Raw genomic sequence first — 25686 nt, 5'->3', positions numbered from 1 at the left:
GGCATCATAATTACTTTACTCAACATAACATAGATACAAATTATACAATAGCATGCCCAAAAACTTTATAAAAAACTTTGTAAGTCATAACAGCATACAACTTCAAGATTCTAGTACCAAATACAAAAGTACATCCACGTCTATAACTTTACAAAACACAATATTAACATAAAGAACAACCGAATGACAAGCACAGTTTCTAGTAGAATGCATCTTCAAGGAACCAACCAAAGCATTTAAAGAGGAGCTCTTCCATAAAATAAAACCATACTCTGCGCCAATAAGGATTGATCCAAAGAATCGTCACAAATGTTAAGAGCACTGTGACAAAGGATGCAACAGAACTCCAACAGAAAGAAGTGAAATCAATTACAGAATCGTCATTGTCTCCTCCACTAGGCAGATTTGGAGGAGGTGGAAGAAGTGTTGCATTGCCTCTATTACTATTACCCCACTTGAGATATTGATTTCCTCTATAACTACTCTCATCAAAAGTACCAAATTGTCCTTGGTTAGGTGCTTTACCTGATAGATTGTTGTAGCACACATTGAAGACAGATAAATAGTGCAAGTCCTCTAACTGTAGAGGAATTTCACCACTCAAACTGTTATTTGAAAGATCCATACTCTCAATGCTTTGTAGATTGTGGAAGCTTGTTGGAATTGGACCTTCCAAATGGTTGTGGGATAAATTGAGTGCATGAAGGCCACTCAGGTCTCCTATTTGGTCCGGAATTTCTCCTGTCAATTGATTAGATGACAAGTCCAAAACTGTAATGATTTCAAGCAATTCTGTATTGTACGAAAGGGATAAACCTTTTATTATGAGTTGTAGCAACGGATTGAAAAAAAATCCAAACAACAGTGATTGTTTCCCTGAAGCAAACGTAGTACTATTGAAGCAAGAAGGTACTGAGCCAGTGAAATTATTTTGGGAAAGGTCTAATATCTGCAAATATTTTAACTGACATATTTGATTGGGAATCTGGCCTTGCAACTGATTACCTCCCAACAAAAGAAACATCAAACTTTGAAGGCCACCCACACTAATTTGTTGTTGCTGAGATCAATAGCCATCCTCATTGTTCCATTTAATAACGCTTCGGGTATTGTGCCCGTAAGACTATTTCCTTGCAAGCTAATGAGTCCTGCAGATGGCATGTTCAAGCAAGAAGGCAGTGCACCTGAGAAGTTATTGTAAGACAAGTCTAAAGCCAGAAGCCTAATCAGTTCACACATCTCTTCTGTTATTTGGCCTTCAAAATTATTCCTTGATGCTGTTATTCTTGTTAGGTTCGGACTTCTAACAAAGCTTGGGAATGCTCCGTTGAAATTGTTATTGTCCACTAGCAATGATTGTAGAGAGATGCATCCTTTAAAAAAGTGTTTGGGAACATTCCCAGAAAAATTATTGTATGACAAATCCAAGACAGTCAAGGTTGACATCTCTCCAATTGATGAAGGAATAGAGCCATCAAATCTGTTGCTTGAAACATCCAAGTAGTCTAAAAATGGGAAGAAGAACCCCATGTTGGTGGGAAGCTCACCTTCAATCAAGTTGTTTGATATGTCCAATGTGTATAATTGGTTCATCTGTTGACTTTGATTAACAGGTAGCTCAAAAGATCCAACAAATGAGTTCTTTGATAAAAACATATATTTCAATCTGGGTTTGTTCATGAAGAACGAATTGGGAAACGTACCAGCCAAATTGGCTTCTGATAGATCAACTCGTCTCAAGGCATTTTGAGACGAAAGGAAAGAAGGAAAGGTTCTTGTAGGTAGGTTTAATTTACAAGAGAAAATCTCTAAGTCTTCCAATTGAAATGATGCATTCCAAGGGATGTTTTCAGTTTGAACCTGAAATGTTTTAGAACTCATATGTCCTATTTGCAAAACCTTAAGCTTTGATTGATTAGCCAAAATGTTCAATGAAAATAAACCCTCAAAATTGTTGAAACAAAGAGACAGATGCTCCAATGATGAAAGTCTAGCAAGCAAAGGTTCTGGAATGTTCCCGCTCAAAGAGTTATGTGAGAGATCAAGAGTTTGAAGCGATGTCAAATTTCCCAGAGAAAAAGGTCCTGCACATAAATAGTGAATTAATTTGAATTAATTAATATCTATTAATCCAATAATTTAAGAAAATTATAATAAACTAATGAAGTGAGTTTACTCATATACAGTGGTGGAGCAGACAAGGGGCCATGGCCCAAACTTTTTATAAAAAAATTTAGTAATACTTTTACAAAAGATAAAAAATAGTTCAATTGACTTAAATACTTTACTATGATTTAAAGTATCTAATAAGTTTAATAAACAACACTCTCTCTATCTTTAAGTTCAAATATAAAAAATTAGATATTTTTTATTTATTTAATTTAATATTATTTTATATTTGACTATTTATTTAATTTAATTTTATATGATAAAAAATAATAAAACATTTAATAAGTATTAATATTATTGTATTTGTATAGATTGATAAAAAAAATTCAATAAATATTATAAATTTTAATATTTGTTCTTCTAACTTCTTCTTTACATATTTTACAGGATATATATTCAAATTTTTATATAAAATAATAATAAAAAATCAAAAAATTGATACATTTTTTAAGAAGGAGACTAATATTTAAGAAAGAGAACATATAACTTTTACAATATCAATATATGTAGATAGTTCTTCTACTTTAATGAATCACGAAGAAAGTGAGATATAACCTTCAAAAGTTCAAAAAGTTACATCTGATGACTTTAACCTTAACTTTTTGGAACGAGATCTTGAGAAACGGCTTTAAATTTGGCAACACCCAAACCAGAGAGATGAGATTAGACGAGCTTATCTTAAATGTGGTCCATATCAAAAATATTTTGACAATTATTTTCTATCTGAACCCCCAAAATTTTGTTTCAAGTTCCGCCACTGTTCATATAATAAACGAAAGAGAAAGTATACTAAAAACAAGAATAATGCTAGAAAATTAATATTGTAACAGATAATTTCAGTTAATATTATAGTAAATTATCAAATAAGTCTAATATAAAATTCGCTAAAAATAAAATTTTGTTAAGTTTAGATTTTATATATTTTTTTAATTTAAATTATAAATATTTTATTTTTAAGAGTTTTGAATATTTATTTTTTTATGTTGAATATTAATTATAATATTAACTGTGTATTAATGTTAGTTCCTAATACTTTTTCAAAGAAATATTGAATCATCATGCTTTTTCGATTTTTAATTAATTAATAAGCACAACAAAGCAATTCAGGTGGATACCTTGAGTTGTCAGGCTGCCGCTAAGATCATTGAAACTCAAGTCCAATGACTTCAAGTTGCATAAAACTGATAGTTCTGAACAAAAAATACACATTAGATTTATCTGCTAAAATATTTAAACAAAACGAACAGCCATCCTTTATGTTAAATTCATACCTTTGCTAGGAAAGAGTCCACCAATTTTGTTATGTGCAAGAATTAATTTCCTTAGGGATATTAGACTATACAAGAACTCCATTATATTCTCCTTGAAGTTATTGAAACTGAAATCTAATGTCTCCAACCTCTTTAATGTTGACTTGCTTCCATTATCTTCATTCTTCAATATAGTTCCCGGAATATATCAGATTCATGAACATATAACACAACAAAAGTACGAACTACGAAGTATATCGTATATTTCTTTTAATAATTAAAAAAACTCAATTTCATTAAACGTATTATCTACATAATTTTCTTTTCTAAACTAGGCATAAGTTATTTTAGGCTCAACAAATTTTCACTTGAAACTTTTCAAATATAACTTTTATGACAACCCTTAAACGGATGCACAGCAGATTTGGTATCATCATATTTTGGATAAAAAAAAATCAGTTTTTATATCCATTGCCATTCGTATAAAATATATATTCAAATGCAATATAAAAATAATTTTTTTTGTTATGTTTTTAAAAAACGTGTTATATTCATCACTCATTTTTTTTGTTTTGCTTCCAGAGAACGTATTTTGCATAAATATAGATGATTGATATATTTTTTAAATAATATAAAAATGACTTTTTTTTTAATTTAAAAATACAAATCAGAAACAACTCTTTTTTTGGGAGGTATAGAAAACTGAGGTTTAGAATGACAAACTCAAATTGGAAGCACTACTACATATTTGATTTTTACTAACATTTAAAAAATGTTACCAAATCATATTAAAATGTTATCAATATATATTAGTAACATTTTAACAAATGTTAAATATACCTTATGTTACTAAAGAGTTTTACTAACATTTTTCTAAAGATTTAATAACATTTAGTAAAAATGTTACAATAGATCTTCTATACTAATATTATGAGAAATGTTACAATAGATATTTCTTAGTAACACTTAAAGAAATGTTATCATAGATATATTTTGTAACACTTGAAAAAATGTTACTATAGATATTTTTTGTAACACTTAAAAAATGTTACAATAGATATTTTATCTAACACTTAGAAAAGTGTTACCATAAATATTTTTTTGTAATACTTCAAAAAATGTTACCATAGACATTTTTTTTAACACTTAAAAAATATTACAAAAGATCTTTAATAATATTTTTTAGTTATATTATAATATTTTTTATTTTATATTATACACAATATAAATATACTAAAATTAATTACTACAACATGAAATTTTTCATTAAATTCACAAAATGAAATTTTTATAACCTCTTTCATTAATCAATAATCATTGTATAAGTTTGCTTCGTAATGCAAATAAAATGAAAAAAGAAAAAAAATACTTATAGCACTTAAACTTTATGAATATTCCATATAAATAAAAAAGAAAAAGTGATACAAATATTTTACTAATCACACAAGAGAACAAATATTCAATGCTGACCAATGGTTCCAAACTTCTTTCTAAACTTGAAGGAGCTTCAGCCAAAACACATGGTCCTTAATTTCACCACATAAATGCTGGTCTTTTCACTCTGCGGTATCCATCATAGCTCTCTTCTCATACTGACTCCACCAAGTAGCATATTCTCACCTACTTAGGATCATAAACAACATACTCATTGTATTCCAAAGGACTATCTTTATGCTTTGATGCAACTATCCTTCCCCAAGGGACTTTGATGTCATCCTTCCAAACAAAGTGCTCTGACTCATATGTTTTCTTCTTCCCCAGTCCCTTCACTCCAACCTTCTTTTACTCTTAGGCTACTTCAATGAAATAAGAATGCTCCTACCCAAAAAAAAAAAAAAAAATGAAATAAGGATGCTTAAACGTTAGTCAAACTTCTATATGCATAATGCATAGTTGGATTTCCGGTTTGATGTACTCATAATCAATTGTAAATGGTGGATCAAAATCAATTAAATATTATTTCAAATTATATCATTAGTTTTTAATTAAAAAAATTTCATAATTGATTAATGTAGGTCAAAAAGTACATACCTGGAGTCTCATTAAGAGGTCAGAACTTTGTTTAATGGAGAATAAATTGTTGTTGAATTTTTGGCGCAAACTTTCAACCTCAGCACATTCTTCTTCAATGCCTGCATTTGGATCAAACTCCCAATGTTCACGTCCAATGAAATTCTTCCCAGAAATTCAAATATTCTCCATTTACAAAAATTTAACTATGGCATAATCATAAGCTGTAATACTCACTGACAGGCTGGGGTGTTGTAGCAGGTGGAGCACTAGGTGCTGTTGCCACTTTCTCTCTAAGACCCTAAACATTTCAAACACATAAGTGTGACATTATTAGTACTTAATTAGAAACAAGGTAAACAAAATCTAAAACGAAGACCTATGGAGAACTCCTATTATTAGTACTTAATTTAGAATACCAAAAATCATCACGCATAAGTAACACTAATAAAAGCCTACCCATAAGAAATATTAGCATTTAGCAACCCCAATGTGACTCCAATCAAGGGGTCATAAGATAAGATTCAAGCCAACGGACGAAAAATAAATGGTCAGAGTTAAAGAAGTTTATATAACCCTTTAAAGAACTCATTATATTCTAAACTAAATCTTAATCAAGTTTTGGCATCAAGTAATCCTGAATATTCATAGGCCAGGAAGATTGATTACACAATAACGAGAGCCTTGCTATAAAATACCAAACCATCTTCATTCTGCAATACATTGGCAGGCACAAATTGCCATCAGAATTTAATATTGAAAATAAACTCAATACAAGGATTACTACTGCACCGAGAAGATTGTAGATCATTCTACCTACTTAAACCCATTAAGACATATCAGCCTAGCTGCACAGCACTTCCTACAGTCTAGGTAGAATTTTCTATTATGACAGGTATATATATATATTGAGATTAATTGAAAGATAAAGAAAAATGTCTTTACTTGCAAGATTAACATTAGAATAAGTGGCATAATTTGGTTTTGCAGACAATAGCTTAGGTGCATTGGAAGCATAGTTGGTGGTATAATAGTTCAATCCAATGAAATTATATTAGAGTAATGGATTAGAAATACACTTGAAAATAACAAATAAACCTGCAAAGTTCTATATATGGTTTTAGAACCATTTACACAGTAACAACTGAGAAACTACATCAGCAAGAAACATATGGAAACCTGCAGCTTCCATTTCTTCCTTTTGTTAATTTCAGAGAATTATAATTTGTAAACCCTTTTTTTAATGTAAAGAGTGGTAAACCATGATTACACCTGGTAGAATAACTATATAAAATATATATTCACAAGAATTTCATCACTACACAAGCCCAGCAAATCATTTCCCAGGAAGAGAAAAAATAATAAAGAAAGAACTTGGTCTTCAAAATTAAGTCCGGAAAAGACATACCATATTCCACAACCTCCAATACTGACGAATGTGACAACAGAAGCAGCATCACGACAACATTAAACAAAAGGAAAATATGTGAAAAATTCACTTAACAAATAATTATAAATAAACAACCTAAGAGAGTGCCGAGACAAAGAAATTACCTCATCAACAGTTTTTGCATTCCACCAATCCTTGTAAAATTCACGATCACCAAATCGCAGAAGCTCTGCAAGTATATTTAACCTACATTGCAAAATTGCAAATATTGTTTGTGATAGATCACGGGTGTTTTATCATAATCAAATTGCACAGTACAGAAGTCCATGTTAAGCACAGGTAACTAGAGCTACAATCCTTCAGTTTACATGTAAACACACCAGCAAATATAAACAATGGATGAGCCCGAGATTAAATACAAACCAAAGGTGGAAAAAGCAGTAGAACATGCAGAGCCACACATATAAATTTGGAACAGAAAGCTTCAAGACTCTCTCAATCGCATATAAAAGGTTTCCCTTCAAAGGATGCTGTGAATTCTATACGATTGGATTAATATACTGCAAAGTTAAATCATAAAAACACGGTCAGAAAACCTGAAGAATTCGAGAAAATAAGAATTAAGAAAAAAATACAGGCATTTCTTACTTGTTCTATTATAAATCCCATTAATCCTGTAAATATTATCAGCGTGACAACTTGACGAAAGACCCAACCCTTTCGAATAGATGGCGTGCGGGGATAGCTTGGCTATAACATTTCATACCACAGGAATCAAAATGGTGTAGAACATTTTGTAGAAAAGACAATGCAAGAAATTTCTACTCAAAATAAGAGTCACCATAACAATAACATTTGCAATCCACCCAAAGATACATTTACCAAGACAACTGCAAAAACAAATGAGACTCAAAAAATTACTCATAGAAAGTAAGAGAAATTCTGCAACCTAGGATAATACTCAGAATATCCATAAGCTATAAAGGGGAAACCAGGGACAGGGAGATAACACTTAATTTATGCATATTTTAATGTTGATTATTTAAGCAATACAAACTTTAATCTTGTTGTGAGGTTTTAAATTAATACGAGATCACTTAGGCACTGTGTTGGGACCAGCAAAGACTGGTTGACTTGTAAGCAAGTTTATCTCAACTTGTATGGAATTTTGATGTCAACCAAAAGATTATTTTGGGGTAAGCATGAATAATAGAATTAGGAACAGAACAAGCTGATTGTAAGCGTCAAGAACTTAGGGAAAGTACAACAGAAGATAGATAAAGAAAGGATTTTTGCCATATATTTTGCTAAACAATGTTTGATGCTCCCAAATGTTCGTCAGGAAAGGTCATGAAAATCGAAAATAATATGCCAAAAATTCAAAGAAGAAAATGATAATGTACAAGAACAATGTGCTCTAACTGCCTGCAGACAAAAACAATGTTTAAGTTGACATGAAAAATGATCAACACTAGCAATTTAAGTGATAAGCCCCTTAATATCCCCTATGGCCTTTTCTAGTTAACCCGAGGATCAAAATGAGTCAGATGCAGCTGCAATTTAGAAATTTCATTAGGCAAAGAACCTGATAAGGCATTGCTGAAAAAATCCAATTGCCTAAGCCTGCTCAATGACCAAACAACAGCAAAATCAATATAACCGGCAAAATGGTTATTCGAAAGATTAGTGCTATTCAATGAAGAACATCTAGAGATTCTGCTAGGACTTTGTCCTTCAAACAGGTTATTGGACAAAGAAAAGTAGTGAAGGAAATTGTAACTGTCAAAGAAACTTTGAGGGATATGTCCTGAGAATGAGTTGTGAGAAAGATCAAGAGACCTAATTGAACTCATGTTGAAAAATGAAGTTGGCATTTGACCGGAGAAGCCATTGTGACTTTGATTAAGATTCTGAATGGTGCTGGAAAGTGTAAGTGAAGGAGTAATGCTACCATTGAAATCGTTATGAGAAAGAGACAATACCATTAGATGCTGCAACTTCTCAAGGCCTTTTCCAATTCTTCCAGATAATCCTAACCCAACAAGATTGATCTCAGTGACTCTTCCTGTTGCTGGATTGCATTGAACCCGGTTCTATGAACAAGCACTTGAATCATCTTTCCATGAAGCAAGAGATGAAGAAGGGTCATGGAGGTCTGATTTGAATACAATCAGGCCAAGAACATCATCATTTAGCTGAACATTATTCATGTCATTGCTGTCTCCATAGCAAAAACTCAAAGCTGGTTAGTTAACTAGTTAAGTTTACAAACAGAAACAGAACAGGCATGACAATATCATATCACAATAGTTGTAACATGTCACATCATATCCAAGTCTTGCTTCTCTCGTTCTAGTTACTAACTACTAACACTTTGCTTTCTAGTGAAAAATATTGCTAGGATAACTAAATGAATTTCGGAAATGAAGCGAGGAAAGAAAAAGGAGAGCCTTAGCAGCTGGAGATGCAATTCTGAAATCACCAGTGTCCTCTTCAGGATTCTCGGGGTTGAATTAAGCAGATCTTAACATTAGGAATTCAATCAATTCACGGCCAACAAATCTTAACAAATATATACAAAAACACTTAAGAAGATTGCAAAGAATAATAATGAAGCAGTGAAAATTAGAGAAGAAAGAACACGAAAGGAGGTTCTTCTCCTCCTCCATTAGACTCACCTCAAAACAGAGAATAACAATCCCAACCCTAGAATTTGTTGAAATGAGAGAGATATTCAAGGAGCGGAGGAGCACGATCGAGAGCGCCAGTGAGATTGAGAGCGAGAGTGCGAAGCAGAGAAGGAGCACGATCGAGAGCGCCAGTAAGATTGAGAGCGAGAGTGCGAAGCAGAGATTGAGAGCGAGAGTGTGAAGGAGAACGAGATTTGGGGTGAGATTGAGAGCGAGAGTGAAGGAGAACGAGATTTGGAGCAGGTTCCTGATCTTTCTTCCGTTCCAATAGCTAAGGTAACCTCCGATTTTGATTTCCAGATTGAAATAGGTAACACTTTTGAAGTTTTTTTAAAAAATTATATATATTTACTAACATTTCATTATAAATGTTACTTTATATATAATTTTATAATAATTACTAACACTTTAACAAATGTTAAGCAATAAATGTTACCAAATGCTCAAAATGTAGTAGTGCGAGGTTGTAAATTGGAGCCTCTGATTTGAGGTTTTTCTTATATTTTTTGAAGGCTGAAAAATTAGTGGATCAGTTTTGAGGTTTCAAAAAATAAAATAAAAAATTAAGAAGTTTAATATCGACCTTCCGATTTATGGTCTTCTTAAATCGGATGGTTCAATTGGTTTTTAGTTACTTTTCAAATTTTATACCCTAAATAACATACAATGAATCGATAACAACGTATAACATTAACATTTTTTCAATATGTAAATTAAAAAATATCGTCGTTCGTATAAAATATATATTCAAATACAATATATATATATATATATATATATATATATATATATATATATATATATATATATAATAGTTGATTGAATAATAAGTTAATAATTGATTTGTATAAACGCAAATATGACATTTTTATATTAGTGTATATACCTCTCTCCCAAATGAAGCCATCAAAACAATTAGCAGACAGACTAAGATATCTCAGATACTTGAAAGATAAGAATAAAGACCCATTTAAGCTGCTTGAATTTGTATTATCAAGGCATCCACCCCAACCGGTTCGACCGGAGTTTCTATTTACAGATTCCAGAGAGAGATGGGTGACGTGGCCAGAGAAGGGATCACAAGTTACACGCTCCCATTCACAACAGTTGCTCTTTGGACTATCATTCACCCAAGAAGGCAACAAAGCATAATTGGAATAAGAAGCCTTGAAATCAAGCAAAGACCTCTTCTCTTCCGTAAAGCACCCATTATTCCTACCGAATAATTGAATCAATACTATTCCTTCCATCAAAATCACCCATGGCTTCTTCCAAGGACCCTCCATATCTGGATCTGTGGTAACTCTAACGGCCTCTTGGTATTAGTGTCTGTGTGTGTGCGTTTTTTTTTAATTTATTTTTTTGAAAGATGGTATGGAAGATTTAAACAAAAAACATGGAATTCGAACACGAGATCCCTGCAAGATGCTGCTTATTCAATAGCGCCCAGTTTTAGATAAAATGATGTTGCAAGATTTTGTGTTCTATCAAATGTAACAACTGCGCTATATTTTTTATTGATAGTCAAATTATAGTGACTGAGTCATTAGCCGGCTACACATGATTCTGGGTCAAGTCAATTCGTTAAAGTCTTCAAGTCAACACTATTTGATCGTTTCTCTTTCTGGCTCATTTTGATTGGGTTATCTATTCTCATAAACAACTTGTTCGGTACCTGGGATTATGGGGTCCTAGTCGAGTCGGGTATCGAAGAGAGAACGAGAGGGTGAGGCCTTGACGTGACTTGGAGCGGGAGTCGGAACGTGGGTTGAAGGCTGGCGACGCCGGGGGTGATGTGGACGAAGGGGGACGACCACCTACAAGAACATTCCGACGATCAAGTCAGTGTCTGTACGATGTGATGGCCAAATTAGGTAAGATAGTGCGTACCTTGAGGGAGAGCTGGCCTCTCCTCTTATATACTGTGCTGGGTGGGTCCATAAATGACCTAGCCAACTGGCCAAGAAACTTCTGTGAGCTGTCCTAGTCCACGTGGGAGGAGCAGGTCGTTCCGGATTTCGGATCGGGACTTCGGGTGCTGCCCCGAGGATACCGACCCGACCAGTTTGCTGGGCACGGTGATTTGAACCGTGTAGTGGCAAGTCGCGCGTACTTCGGGCCGGGCGTGGGGGACCGACCCGTCGGGTTTTCCTATCATAAAGGATGGTTCGGGCTTGGATCGGAGCGGTGTTCCTGACCCGTCGGGTAATCGGGCTGGACCGTGTGAGTCCGTAACAGTACCCCCAACGCGCCAGTCGTGAGGTTTGAAGCTCGTGGCTGGGCGCATTTGACTTACTCGCCGAGTCGGGACGTATCCCTCTTCTCGGGAGCTCGCTGATGCCGTTCGTGTTCCCCACGCGTAGTCATCTCGCCTCTCCCTGGATGCTGCCTCCTTGACTTCTGCGCTAGGCATTAAATGCCCATCATTTTATGATTTGAAATTCGCGTGAAATGGCGAATGTGCCCTTGCCTTTTGGTGCTCCTCCTCGGCGGTTACGCCTTTTGTCCTCTTTTTATTTTACAACTCCCTCATAACTCTATTCTTCTTTTCTTTTTCTTTTATTTTCTCGCACTGCTGCTGCTTCTATTCTCTTCCCCGCTTTTACTGCTGCTTCGATCCTTTGGATTCTTCCTTCAACTTTTACAGATTCTACATTTCTTGGTACGTTGTTACAGTTTTTCTTGCTATCTGGTTTTCCTTGGTGTTTTCGTGCGTTTTTTGTGAATGTCTGGGTTTCTTTTGCTTTTTGCTGCTTCTTCCTTTAGAGGGGGTGCCACTGGGTTTTTTCTGGGTTTAGCTTAAGTTTTGGGTTAGCGTAGGGGTGTCCAGGAGGTGGTTTTAGGGAGTTGTAGCTTGTTTTTACTGCTTTAAGGGTTCCCGACCTCCCGTTCTGACTAAGTGGTGCCCCCGTTGTAGGTATAGCCGAGCGCCCCGTATTTCCGAACCTGGCTCAGCGGCCGCTAGCCGATTTCATTGACCATTATGCCTGGGTTACTTCCGATGTGAAGGACACCCCCTCCAAGGTCACCCGGGAGAGCCTCCAGGATCTGCGCCAAGCTGGGCTCTTGTGTGGAGGTGGCCCCGAGGAAGCATTGTACCAAGTTTATGTTCCTGCTGATCGGGAGCGTATCTGCTAAAAGAACCTGGCAGCTCCACGAGTTGTTGACTGGTTGTGGGTTTATAAACCCATGTTCATGACTTTGGGAGTTCGTTTACCTTTTTCTCCCTTTGTCATGGTTTTGCTAAACCGTTGTGATGTTGCTCCGTCGCAACTGCATCCGAACAGCTGGGCTGCCATTCGATGCTTCGAGATGGTTTCTGAGTATCTAGAGCTTCCGATCTCTGTGAACGTTTTCCTCTACCTTTTCCTTCTTACGAACCCTTCTCGAGAAGGAAAGACGAAAAAGGGGTATATGTCCTTTAGGGCTCAACAAAGTCGCAGGATCTTTGGCCTTTTTGAGGACTCCTTTCATGATTTTAAGTCTACTTTTTTCAAGGTCAGACCAATTGAGGGTCATCAACCCTTCAGGCTTACTGCCGAGGGAGAAAGGCGGATCCCGACTTATTGGAGCTTTGGGGCGGGATCCGATTACTTAATAAAAATATCCTATGATTGGTTGAGCTCGGAAGAGCGTAACATTGCCGACATCTTGTTGGCCATTTTTGGCGAGAAAAATCTTAATCCTCATATGGTTATGGGGGATCGGGAGACCGGTCGGTCGTATGTTGGTGAGTTCTTTATTTTTCTTGTATTTTTGTTTAGTGTTTTACTTTTCTATTGCTCACAGCTTTGCTTTTTGCTTGCAGTTTCCATGGCTGGCGGAAAGACTACCCTGGCTGAGTTAATGAACCTCATTCAAGAGGGTGATGAGGGTGGTGAGGACTCCTCGGTGACTCCTTCAGCTAGTCATGGCCAGGAGGATGCCGAGGAAGGTAGTGGTCGGGTTAACGGGGCTGACCAAGGTCAGGCGGAGACGGCTGAGGTCCCTCCTGAAAATGCCCCGAGGAACCCAGGTGTGGAGGAGGAGGTTCTTTTTGGGGAGGAGGATCTGGGGTCTAGTGATGACGACCTGCAGGTCGTTGGCAACCCGAAGAAGAGAAAGCGGGACTCGGGGGGGCCTTTCTGTTATGGAGAAGAACTTCGATGCTGGGGGTTTCATTGAGTCCCAATTGCTTCCTGGTACTAAAGAGTTCTTCCAGGATGCCGACCTTGCAGGTCAGGCGAGGTGGATCTATCGCAGTCTTCTCCGAGCTGCCGCTATTGCCAAGAAGGTGGAACCTGTCTTGGGAAATATTCATGTCTTGGAAGGGAAGCTTCGGAACTCCCAGAAGGATCTGACGGATTCGAGGTCTCGGAAGGATTGTTTGAAGACAAAGTTAACTGAGCGGGAGGAGAAGGCTGAGGAGGATGCCAAAGAGATCAATAGGCTGGTGGAGCGGACCTTCACCTTGATGAAAAATTTGAATACTTCTTGTGCTGAGATTGCCGCTGCTGAGAAGAAGGACAAGGATTTGGAGAGAAACTGAAGTTGGTGGAGAGCTCGACAACGACTGCTCATCAGGAGATAGCCACCCTGAAGAAGAAAAACAAGGAGATTGCAAAGGGGGCCTGGGAGGCCGTGAAGCTGACCGAGGGGGGGATTAAGCTTCAGGTGGCTGTGCTGGCTCCCGACCTCGATCTTTCTCAGGTTGGGGATCTCAAGACGGTTGAGAACGGGAGGATCGTTGATATCCTCAAGCCTTGAGATGGATACCTCTTTCAGCTTTTGTATTCCTTGCATTGCTTCTTGTAATTTATTGCTTTTACCTTTGGGCTTGTTTGAGGCGCTTTTTGATTGTAATGAATACTTTGGCACTTTATTTTGACTAAGCCATTTTTGTTTGTTATTGTTTGCTTGCTCGGGCCGTTGTGGCTTTACTTTCTTTATTGTTTTGCTTATCCGGGCCGTCGTGGCCTTCTTTGATGTTTGGTTTACCGTTTTATGCTATTTGCCATTTTTGTCGCTTGTTGCTTTTTAAGTTGTGCGTTTTAGCTTTGGGTCCCTTCGGTTCCCGGGGGTGATCAGTCCCGGATTTTTGTTAGGTCGACCGCTCGTCGTTTTTGTCATTTTGCCGTATTGGCTATATCTTACAAAAGACAAGGTTATTGTTTATGCATATGTAGAACTTAAAACAAAGGAATGATGTAATACATAATTAAAAGAAATAAAAGTAAAGAAAAAGGAGAAAAATATGGCAGGAAAATTAAAGTGGAGGTGGCGGGGTCGTCAGGCCGTGAGGTCGCTTTTTCTTATGAGTAAAACCTTTTTAGGTTTGCCATGTTCAATGTCCTCGGTACCTTGTTTCCATCCAACCTCTCTAGCTTGTATGCGCCCTTGCCGAGGACTTCTCTTACCCTGTAAGGTCCTTCCCAGTTTGCGGCCAACTTGCCTTCTCCCGGGGTTGGCGGTTTTATGTCGTTGCATCGTAAGACCAGGTCGCCTTCCCCGAGGCTTATTTTTAGTATTTTGCCGTTGTACCTTAGGGCTATCCTTTTCTTGATTACTATCTCTGTCAGGTGTGCCATCTGTCTTGTTTCGTCAACCAGGTCTTTCTCGACTACCTCGCTTCCTCCTCCGAGAAGTAATCTTGGACTCGGCTCCCCTATTTCGACTGGGATGACTGCATCGACCCCGTATGTGAGTCGGAAGAGGGTTTCGCTGGTGGATGATTAGGGGAGAGTTCTCTAAGACCATAAGATTGAGGCTAGCTCGTCTTCCCATGAGCCCTTCTTCCCTTCAAGTCGTTTCTTTAGCCCTTTTAAGATGACTTTGTTGGCTGCTTCTACCTGGCCGTTGCTTTGGGGGTGCTCAACTGAAGAGAACCTTTGCTTGATTCCTAGTCCTGAGAGGAATTCTTTGAACTTCTTGTCGGTGAATTGTGTCCCATTATCTGATATGACAGTTTTTGGGATTCCGAATCTGGTGACTACTTGCCTCAACATGAATTTTTGGCAATTTGCTGAAGATATTCTAGCTAGTGGTTCAGCTTCCACCCATTTGGTGTAGTAGTCTATGGCTACTATCAAGTATTTTACTTGTTCTGGCCCAGGTGGGAATGGCCCTAAGAGGTCGACTCCCCATTGGACGAAAGGTCGGGGCGCCATCATCAGACTGAGTTCTTCAGGTGGAGCTTTGTGGAAGTTGGCATTTTCTTGGCATTTTTTGCATTTCCTGACGAACTCCTGGGCGTCCGACATCATTGTGGGCCAGTAATACCCTGATCGGATGATCTTCCTCGCCAACGACCTTCCTCTAATATGGTGACCACAACACCCCCTCGTGGACTTCGCTTAGGACGTAGTCCGTCTGGTCAAGGCGTAGACATTTGATAGGGGTTGGTGGAGCCCTCGCTTGTATAACTGTCCTTGTATGATCACATATTTGGGGGCTTCCCTCCTGGTGGCTTGTGCTTCCTTCTCGTTCTGGGGTGCTTCGCCATGCTCCAAATATCGGAGGATATGGTCTATCCATGAGGGAGGGCTTGGTGGCTAGGTTGCGCATAAGATGATTGCTGGTTCAGTTGCCAGCCCTTGGATTAGAGACCTGTTCCCCGTCCCAGGTTTGGTGCTCGCTAGCTTGGAGAGGAGGTCTGCCCGAGCGTTTCTTTCTCTAGGAACATGCTGGATTACGACTTCCTCGAAGCTTTTGCATAGTTCTTTTACCTTTTCTAAGTATTTTTGTACTAGTGTGTCCCTTGCCTGGTAGCTTCCGTTTACTTGGGATGTGACGATCTGGGAGTCACTACTAACTTCTATCCTTAACGCTCCGACCTCTTTAGCTAGGATTAACCCTCCTATCAATGCTTCGTATTCTGCCTGGTTGTTGGAGACTGAGAAATCGAACTTGATCGACTACTCGTAAGCTACTCTTGCCGAGTTCTCGAGAATGATCCCAGTCCCTCCGAATGTTTGGTTGGATGCTCCGTCAACGTGGAGCTTCCACCGTGTGTTCAGTATGTCGGGTGCTTCTCCTGCGACCTTCACCAGGAAATCTGCCATTGTCTGGGCTTTGATTGCCTACCTGGGCTCGTATTGTAAGTCATATTGGGACAGCTCTACTACCCATGCCATCATTCTCCCCGCGAGGTGGGGTTTCTAGAGGACTTACTGAATGGCCTGGTTGGTTCTCAGAATGATTGCGTGCCCTTGGAAGTACTGCTTTAGCCTTCTAGATGAGGTTAGTAGGGCGTAAGCCAATTTTTTCAACTTGGTGTATTTCAACTCCGCCCCTTGGAGTACTTTGCTGATAAAGTATATTGGGCATTGAGTTTTGTTTTCTTCCCAGACGAGGACTGCCGCCATGGCTTGTGTGGTCACCGCCAGGTATAAGTACAGAGGTTCTCCTTCTCTGGGTTTGCTGAGCATGGGAGGTTTTAAGAGTATCTTTTTGAAATGGCTGAACGCTTCTTCGCATGCCAGGGTCCACTCAAAGGCGATTCCTTTCTTCATTAGGTTGAAGAATGGGATGGCCCTTTCTGCTGAGGCCCCGAGGAACCGGGATAGATTCGTGAGCTTCCCAGTGAGTCGCTGCACATCCTTGACGCACCCTGGGCTTGTCATTTTGAGGATGGCTTCGCATTTGTCTGGGTTGGCCTCTACCCCTCTTTGTGTTATCATGAAGCCTAGGAATTTCCGGCCTCCATGGCAAATGCGCATTTGAGTGGGTTGAGCCTCATCTTGAATTTTCTTAGTGCTTTGAAGACAGCTTGGAGGTCGTCTATAAGGTTGCTTGGTTCTACTGTTTTCACCAAGATGTCGTCGACATAAACCTCTACCGTCTTGCCGATAAGGTCATAGAAGACTTTGTTCATTAGTATTTGGTAGGTGGCTCCTGCGTTCTTCAGTCCGAATGGCATTACTTTGTAGCAATAGGTGCCTCATGGCGTTATGAACGCCATTTTGTCTTCATCAGACTGGTGCATCGGGATCTGGTAATAGCTGGAGTACGCATCCATGAAGCTGAGAAAACGATACCCTACCGCCGAGTCCCCCATGGTGTCGATGTTGGGGAGGGAAAAAGAGTCTTTAGGGCATGCCTTGTTTAAATTGGAATAGTCGACACACATTCTCCACCTCTCGTTGGCTTTTTTAACGAGGACGATGTTGGACAGCCATGTCGAGTACTCGAGTTCTTCGATGAACCCAGCTTCTAGTAGCTGATAAATCACTATTTTATGGTTTATCTTGTACTCAATTGAGTGGTTTTTATTAACTCTTTACCCACTTATTCATACTATTTGCATGGTTTTATATTTTCTTCCTAACTATGTGTTTTGATTAAAAACATGCTTCTTTGATCTTATATTTGCTTATTATTAATCCTCTCTTATTACCATTAGATGCCTTGATATGTGTGTTAAGTGTTTTCAGAGATTATAGGGCAGGAATGGCTTGGAGGATGGAAAGGAAGCATGCAAAAGTGGAAGGAATACAAGAAGTTGGAGAAATTGCTAAGCTGTCCAGCCTGACCTCTTCGCACTCAAACAGCTATAACTTTAGCTACAGAGGTCCAAATGACGCGGTTCCAGTTGCATTGGGAAGCTAACGTCCGGGGCTTCGATTTGATATATAATAATATGATATAGTTTCCCTGACGCTAGGTGACGCGACCGCGTGATCCATGCGGCCGCGTCGTAGTGACGGAAATCCAGCGTGGTTGAATTCAGGACCAGCGAATTCTGGGCTGTTTCTGACCCAGTTTGCGGCCCAGAAAACACAGATTAGAGGCTATAAAGTAGGGGAATGCATCTATTCATTAGGAGGCTCTCATAATTCACTTTTTATGTTTTAGACGTAGTTTTAGAGAGAGAGGTTCTCTCCTCTCTCTCTCTCTTAGGATTAGGATTTAGGACTTCTCTTAGTTTTAGGAGTGACTCTCGATCCCAGGTTTAATGTTCTTTTCTGTTTAATTTCGTTTCCATTTTTATTCACCTTAGTACTTTAATTGATATTTATCTTTTGAATAATTGGCTTATGGCTTTCGTGTTATGATTTTCTTTATTAATGCAATTGAGGTATTTTCATATTTGTGATTTATATTTAGCTTTTTACATTCTTGGTTTTGGTTAAGAAATCAGTAACTCAGGAGTTATCCAATTCAACAGCATAATTGATAATTGTTATCTTGCCAATTGAATTGAACTTCAATAATCCCAATCTTTTCTTAGGAAATAAATAGGATTCGAAGATCAAACTAATTAATCCCTTGACTTTCCTTTACTTTAGTAAAGGTTGACTAAGTGGAATTAAGATTCAACTTTCATTATTATTGATAAGGATAACTAAGTCTAGACTTCCAATTTCTAATACCTCGCCAAGAGTTTATTTTATTATTATTATTTATTTTTCTTATCATTCAACATACTGCTTCCTTACTTTCAAAACCCCCAATTTACAAGACTCATAACCAATAATAAGAACACCTCCCTGCAATTCCTTGAGAAGACGACCCGAGGTTTGAATACTCAGTTATCAATTTCAAAGGGGTTTGTTACTTGTGACAACCAAAACGTTTGTACGAAGGGATTTCCGTCGGTTTAGAGACTATATCTACAACGCGAATGTTTTTATGAAATTCTTTACTGGCAAAAATCCTAACGTCAAAATGGCGCCGTTGCCGGGAAATTGCAAACGTGTGCCTTATTATTGGTTATTGTAAATATTTTTTTGATTTTTGCTTGTTTATTTGTTTTTATTTTTGTTTTTATTTTTGCTTTTCCATAAATTAAAAGGTTATTTGTTTTTATTTAGTTATTAAAAAAAATTTTTCAAAAATTTGTTCTTAGTGTTCATCTTGATCTTCAAGTTGTTCTTCACATTCATCTTGACCTTCAAGCTATTCTTAGTTGTTTTCTTCGTTTTGATCTAAAAATTTGAAATTTGGTGTCATTTTATTGTTTTTCTCTTTCCTCATTAAATTTAAAAATATTTTTAATTAATTTTTTTTCGAAAAAAAAAATTTCAGATTTTTATTTTTAAAATTTTTATCTTATCTTATCTTATTTCAAAAATCAAATTTCAAATGTCAAAATTTAATTTTCAAATTCAAAATTTAAATAAACTTTTAATTTAAATTTATTTTTATTTTCATTTTTAATTTTTATTTACTACTATGAACTCTCACCCCTTTGGCTATGAGTCTGGTTACAATTATGTTGTAGGAAGAAGAAATTACAATGAGAATAGGCATCCAGGTTGGAACAATCAAAGATGGGAGGAACCACAAGGATTTGATCAACCCTTATGGCAATAACCACCTCCAATGGACTATCAACAACCACCATCATATGCCTATGAACCCTTTCCTCAACACAACTTTGAACCACCACACTCACAAGCCAACTACCGCCATTCACCTCCATATGACCCTAACCCACATCCACCATACCAACCACCCTATGAACCGAATGAGCCATACATAGATCCACCCCAACCTCCATTGGATAACAATATACTCATCTCTAACATCATTGGTCTCACCTCTACACTCCAAAATCTTATATCCCGCATGAACCAACTCTCTACCTCCAAAATCCAACCCTCAAGCTCTGGTGCACTTCCTTTTCAACCACATAATGATCTTTTCATCCCATCACCACCCTCCATAGAAGAGCACCCACATCTATCAATCCAAGAGCAAGATGATCCCAATTATGATATTGATATGGAACAGAAAAAAGGAATCATCTTCGCGAATCCATACTTCATAAGGAGCTAGAGGAGGCCTTACGGGTAAAGGTAGGAGAGACCCTTGAAGATAAAGGAGTAGTTGAAAGGAGTTGTCATGGAAAGGAAATCATCGAGGATGAGTACGATTTCATCCTTAAACAACTGGACAAAGCAACAATTATTAAAAAGGAAGAAGTGGTTGCAGACTTAAGAGATGCTGTACCTCCATTGGAAAGTCCAGTCACAGAGCCTCCTTCCATGGTGTTTGATGTTGATGTTGAAGAGAGCGTACAACCTCCAAGGCAGATCATGGTTGAAGACTTTGTAGAGGTTGATCAAGAGATGGAGATTAAAGAAGAAGAAGTACAACCTCCCATGCCCTTGGTGAGCAATGAAGAAGAAATTGAATTGGAAGAAAGCTACCAAGAGGAAGAGGTTGAAATTGAAGAAGCTTGCAAAGAGGTGGAAGTAGTCAAAGAGCACAAGGGAGTGGAGCTTGAAATCACCTTGCCAAAGTTATTGGAGACCCCTCCCCCTAAGTTGCCATCATCCTTCACAACATTCAAGTGGGTAAAATTCATATCCCTTAGCTTTCTAATCCCACTTGAATATGGGCTACTGGAGACGGATGGTCAACTTAGAGCTCTTTGTGGCATTAAGAGTAAGAGGAAAATGGTCAGTGGTAAGAATTGTCCTGCAAGGTTCATTATGGTTGAAAGCTTAAAGTTTAAATGTAAAGGTTGGTGTAAAGCTCCACTGAATGGGTCTAGGAAGTTGTTTAGCCGCTTTAGAGAGAATTCAGATTGCCTACCACCCGGATGGAATCATGATGATCAACAAGAAGACGGGTGCAAAAGCAAGATTTGGGACCCCGGAATCCAATCTAGAAATCAGCACTCTTGGGGCCTTGTCACATGCTTTAACTTACTTGAAGGCTTTCTGCGCCTAGTTTGGGATCCCGGAGGACATTGGAATCATAAACATTGGTGGAGATTCCTGGATGAGTTCAAGCACAAGCCACCATAACAAAGGATTCCCCAAATGTCCAACTTAAGGACAATAACTAAAAGTGCTAGGTGGGAGACAACCCACCGTGGTATGATAGTTCCTTTTTCATTTTTATTTAGTTTTATTTGTTTTTGAGTTTTATTTAATTTTATTGAACCTGGAGTTTTGCATCACATTCATATTAACACTGCATTCTGCATTTTCTTTTCAGATTAAAAAAAAATGCCACGCGACGCAACCGCATCAGCGACGCATCCGCGTCGCAAGGAGAGGGGAGAAAATAAAAACGAACAGAGAGTCACGCTGGAGTGTGGCTGGAGGCGTGCCAGTGGCACAAATCGACCCACGCGACTGCGTCGCCGACGCGTCCGCGTCACATGGGAACTTTGGCCTCCCACGCGACCGCGTCACCCACGCGGCCGCGTGCCATGTAAATCGACGTCACAAGGGTGGATGGCTAAAGGTTAAGCTGGAATGGGGCTGGACTCGTGTTGGAAGCCCAAGCCCTCCCACGCGAACACGTCACCCACACGTCCGCGTCATATTGGAAATAGGCCATCCACGCGATCGCGTCAACCACGCGACCGCGTCACCCAGATTTTTTGCAAAAATACATCTCAAACAGAGAGTTGTGCGAATGCGAGGCTGCACTCGCGCCAATCGCACAAATCAGGCCACGCGATCGCATGACCCACGCGTCCGCGTCGCCAGCGTCGCACAACCTATCCAGATTAGTGCCAATTATCTTATTTTTCTTTCCCAATCCTAATTTCTTCTATCTTTTCTTCTTTCTTCTTTCTTTCTTACTTTATTTCTTTCCCTTCTCATTCTTCTTATCTTTTATTTTATTTTATTTATTTACATACTTTCATTCATTGTATTTTAATTTTGTGCATATTTTTATTTTTCTAAAATTATTGGTGTTCAAATGTTCTTATTCAACTGTTATATCTTTTCTGGTATTATCTTGGTGCTTATGACTTGTTTTATTCTGATTGGATAACATTATTTAAATCAATGCTAATTTTTATGATACTTGTACTCCTCTTGCATTGACATGTACTTATATTGATATTTTCATTACCCACACTCTTCCCCATTGTTGCAAATTTTGCACCATTGGTATGCCATGGCTTCTATTTTTTTCTCACGTACATGTTGAAGCTTCCATGTAAATGAGACCTTTTTCATTCGGTATTAACCCAACCATACTTCATTTATTTTCTTATCTCTATTATTGGGTTACCTTTCTTCCCTTTTTCTTTTAGGATGGCCACCAGGAAGAGAACCGGAAGACGTTTACATGGGGAGACAGACAAGTCCATCTGCACAATCCTTAGAGAAAAGCAACAGTTGAAACAACCCGTCCACCTGCACATCTCAGTATGCATCGAGGACAGTGCAATCTTTAAGTGTGGGGAGGTCGATACCGATCTCCATGGGTTAGTACTTTCCTGTCTCAAACACCAATATTTTATTTTCTTTGTTAATTGTTACATTTGCATATTTAATTGCATGTTTATTTGATTTTATGCATTTAGTTACTACTTGGTTGAAGTAATATTTTCTTTTTCAAGAAATTTTTATAATATTTCACTAATTTAAATTGAAAAAATTTTTTGTGTTAAACTTGTTTGGAAGTTGTATTTGGAACATGGTTTTTGAGCTAAAGAACACACAACCTGTGAGATTCGAGCTTATTTATATGGTTACATTATTTAACCATAAATATTTTATTCCTGTGTGTTCCCTTCTCTATGATTGTAATCTTTACTTTGTTCCATTCTATATGTCCAATATTTAGTGTATTTACATGCTTGCATATGATTGAGGCCATTGTTTGATTTTAGCTCACTTATCCCAAAATTAGCCTACCTTTTACATCACCCTTGTTAGCCCCCTTGAGCTTTTAAATCCCTTCTGTTTTATAACCACATTACTAGCCTTAAGCAGAAAAACAAAATAAGAATCCCAAGTTGAATCCTTGGTTAGCTTAAGATAGATATTGTGTAAAATTTAAGTGTGGGGAATTTTATGGGAACATGGGATGATATGAAAAAGTAGGGAATTAAATTGAATAAGTTATTTGAAAATTTGGGAAGCATGCTCATGTGAAACCAAAATAATTAAATTACCATGTGCATTAAAGAAAAATATATTAAGTAATTAAATAAGGGGATACAAAAATAAAAAAAATAAAAAAAAAGAGCGAAGAAGAAGAAAAGAAAAAATGAAAAAAAAAATATATTACCCCAAATGCAAAATAAAAAGAATCAATGCACATGGGATAAAATTCAAAAATAAGTTTGATACATGAGCATGTAATACAAGTGGGAAAAATTTGGGTAGTTAGGTACAGTATTTTAAAATTGTATAAAGTATGTATATGTTAGGTGAGATCTTAGACTAGTCAAGGATTCAATTTGTTAGCTCACTTAGCCTTATATATATATATCTTTACCCTTACCTTAGCCCCATTACAACCTTGAAAAGACCTCATGATGTTTGCATTGGTATACTAAATTTTGTTGATTGGTTAGATAAAGAACAAAGTTTTAGAAAGCATGATTAGAGAAGACTAGAGTGAATTACCCTATACAATTGAGAGATTAGAGTGATATACACTTCCAGTGAGGGTTCAACGCTTAAATTCTATGTTCCCTGCTTTCATGAGCTGTCTTCTTACAAGTTCACTTGCTTTTTATTGTATGATTTGAATTAGTAGAAATTAATTTGTATTTGTCTTGGAGAACTTATTTACTCTTAACCAAGTAAGTAAAAGCATTTAGCATTTAGTTGCATTCATAGGTTGCATTTCATACCATTCCTCTTCATCTTTATAGCTTCTCTTGAGCTTAGCATGAGGACATGCTAGTGTTTAAGTGTGGGGAGGTTGATAAACCACTATTTTATGGTTTATCTTGTACTCAATTGAGTGGTTTTTATTAACTCTTTACCCACTTATTCATACTATTTGCATGGTTTTATATTTTCTTCCTAACTATGTGTTTTGATTGAAAACATGCTTCTTTGATCTTATATTTGCTTATTATTAATCCTCTCTTATTACCATTAGATGCCTTGATATGTGTGTTAAGTGTTTTCAGAGATTATAGGGCAGGAATGGCTTGGAGGATGGAAAGGAAGCATGCAAAAGTGGAAGGAATACAAGAAGTTGGAGAAATTGCTAAGCTGTCCAGCCTGACCTCTTCGCACTCAAACGGCTATAACTTTAGCTACAGAGGTCCAAATGACGCGGTTCCAGTTGCATTGGGAAGCTAACGTCTGGGGCTTTGATTTGATATATAATAATATGCTATAGTTTCTCTGACGCTAGGTGACGCAACCGCGTGATCTATGCGGCCGCATCGCAGTGACGGAAATCCAGCGTGGTTGAATTCAGGACCAGCGAATTCTGGGCTGTTTCTGACCCAGTTTACGGCCCAGAAAACACAGATTAGAAGCTATAAAGTGGGGGAATGCATCCATTCATAAGGAGGCTCTCATAATTCACTTTTTATGTTTTAGACGTAGTTTTAGAGAGAGAGGTTCTCTCCTCTCTCTCTCTCTCTTAGGATTAGGATTTAGGACTTCTCTTAGTTTTAGGAGTGACTCTCGATCCCAGGTTTAATGTTCTTTTCTGTTTAATTTTGTTTCCATTTTTATTCACCTTAGTACTTTAATTGATATTTATCTTTTGAATAATTGGCTTATGGCTTTCGTGTTATGATTTTCTTTATTAATGCAATTGAGGTATTTTCAGATTTGTGATTTATATTTAGCTTTTTACATTCTTGGTTTTGGTTAAGAAATCAGTAACTCAGGAGTTATCCAATTCAACAGCATAATTGATAATTGTTATCTTGCCAATTGAATTGAACTTCAATAATCCCAATCTTTTCTTAGGAAATAAATAGGATTCGAAGATCAAACTAATTAATCCCTTGACTTTCCTTTACTTTAGTAAAGGTTGACTAAGTGGAATTAAGATTCAACTTTCATTATTATTGATAAGGATAACTAAGTTTGGACTTCCAATTTCTAATACCTCGCCAAGAGTTTATTTTATTATTATTATTATTTATTTTTCTTATCATTCAACATACTGCTTCCTTACTTTCAAAACCCCCAATTTACAAGACTCATAACCAATAATAAGAACACCTCCCTGCAATTCCTTGAGAAGACGACCCGAGGTTTGAATACTCGGTTATCAATTTCAAAGGGATTTGTTACTTGTGACAACCAAAACGTTTGTACAAAGGGATTTCCGTCGGTTTAGAGACTATATCTACAACGCGAATGTTTTTATAAAATTCTTTACTGGCAAAAATCCTAATGTCAGTAGCCCAGCTGTTTGTTTGGCGACCTCATTAGCCCTTTCTTGAGACATCTTTCTTCATTGTTGGGCTACTGGTTTGGCGTCTAGTTTGACGGCTAGCCGGCGGGACATGACTTCG

The 25686-nt window shown here is 37.6% G+C and overlaps 1 protein-coding gene, 1 long non-coding RNA gene and 1 pseudogene across 2 annotated transcripts; 1 reads left to right on the top strand and 2 right to left on the bottom strand.

The window, feature by feature from the left end:
* Positions 1–199: 199 nt before the first annotated feature.
* Positions 200–6621, bottom strand: LOC107610924 (receptor-like protein 13; annotated as a pseudogene).
* Positions 6622–6804: 183 nt separating this feature from the next.
* Positions 6805–7360, bottom strand: LOC107612304 (uncharacterized). Its single transcript, XR_001613684.3, has 3 exons — positions 7243–7360; positions 6984–7065; positions 6805–6858 (listed from the first exon to the last, which is right to left on the bottom strand). It is a non-coding gene; the product is annotated as an uncharacterized LOC107612304 (long non-coding RNA).
* Positions 7361–10446: 3086 nt separating this feature from the next.
* On the top strand, positions 10447–18500 carry LOC148547749 (uncharacterized). Its single transcript, XM_088497495.1, has 2 exons — positions 10447–13239; positions 13318–18500. The coding sequence occupies exons 1-2, from the start codon at positions 12699–12701 to the stop codon at positions 13671–13673; spliced, it is 897 nt and encodes a 298-aa protein (XP_088353621.1). The 5' UTR covers positions 10447–12698; the 3' UTR covers positions 13674–18500.
* Positions 18501–25686: the final 7186 nt, after the last annotated feature.

This window comes from Arachis ipaensis, chromosome B8, assembly GCF_059453495.1.
Source record: "Arachis ipaensis isolate K30076 ecotype BB chromosome B8, ASM5945349v1, whole genome shotgun sequence".
Taxonomy (NCBI): domain Eukaryota; kingdom Viridiplantae; phylum Streptophyta; class Magnoliopsida; order Fabales; family Fabaceae; genus Arachis; species Arachis ipaensis.
This window is presented reverse-complemented; position numbering and strand designations above follow the sequence as displayed.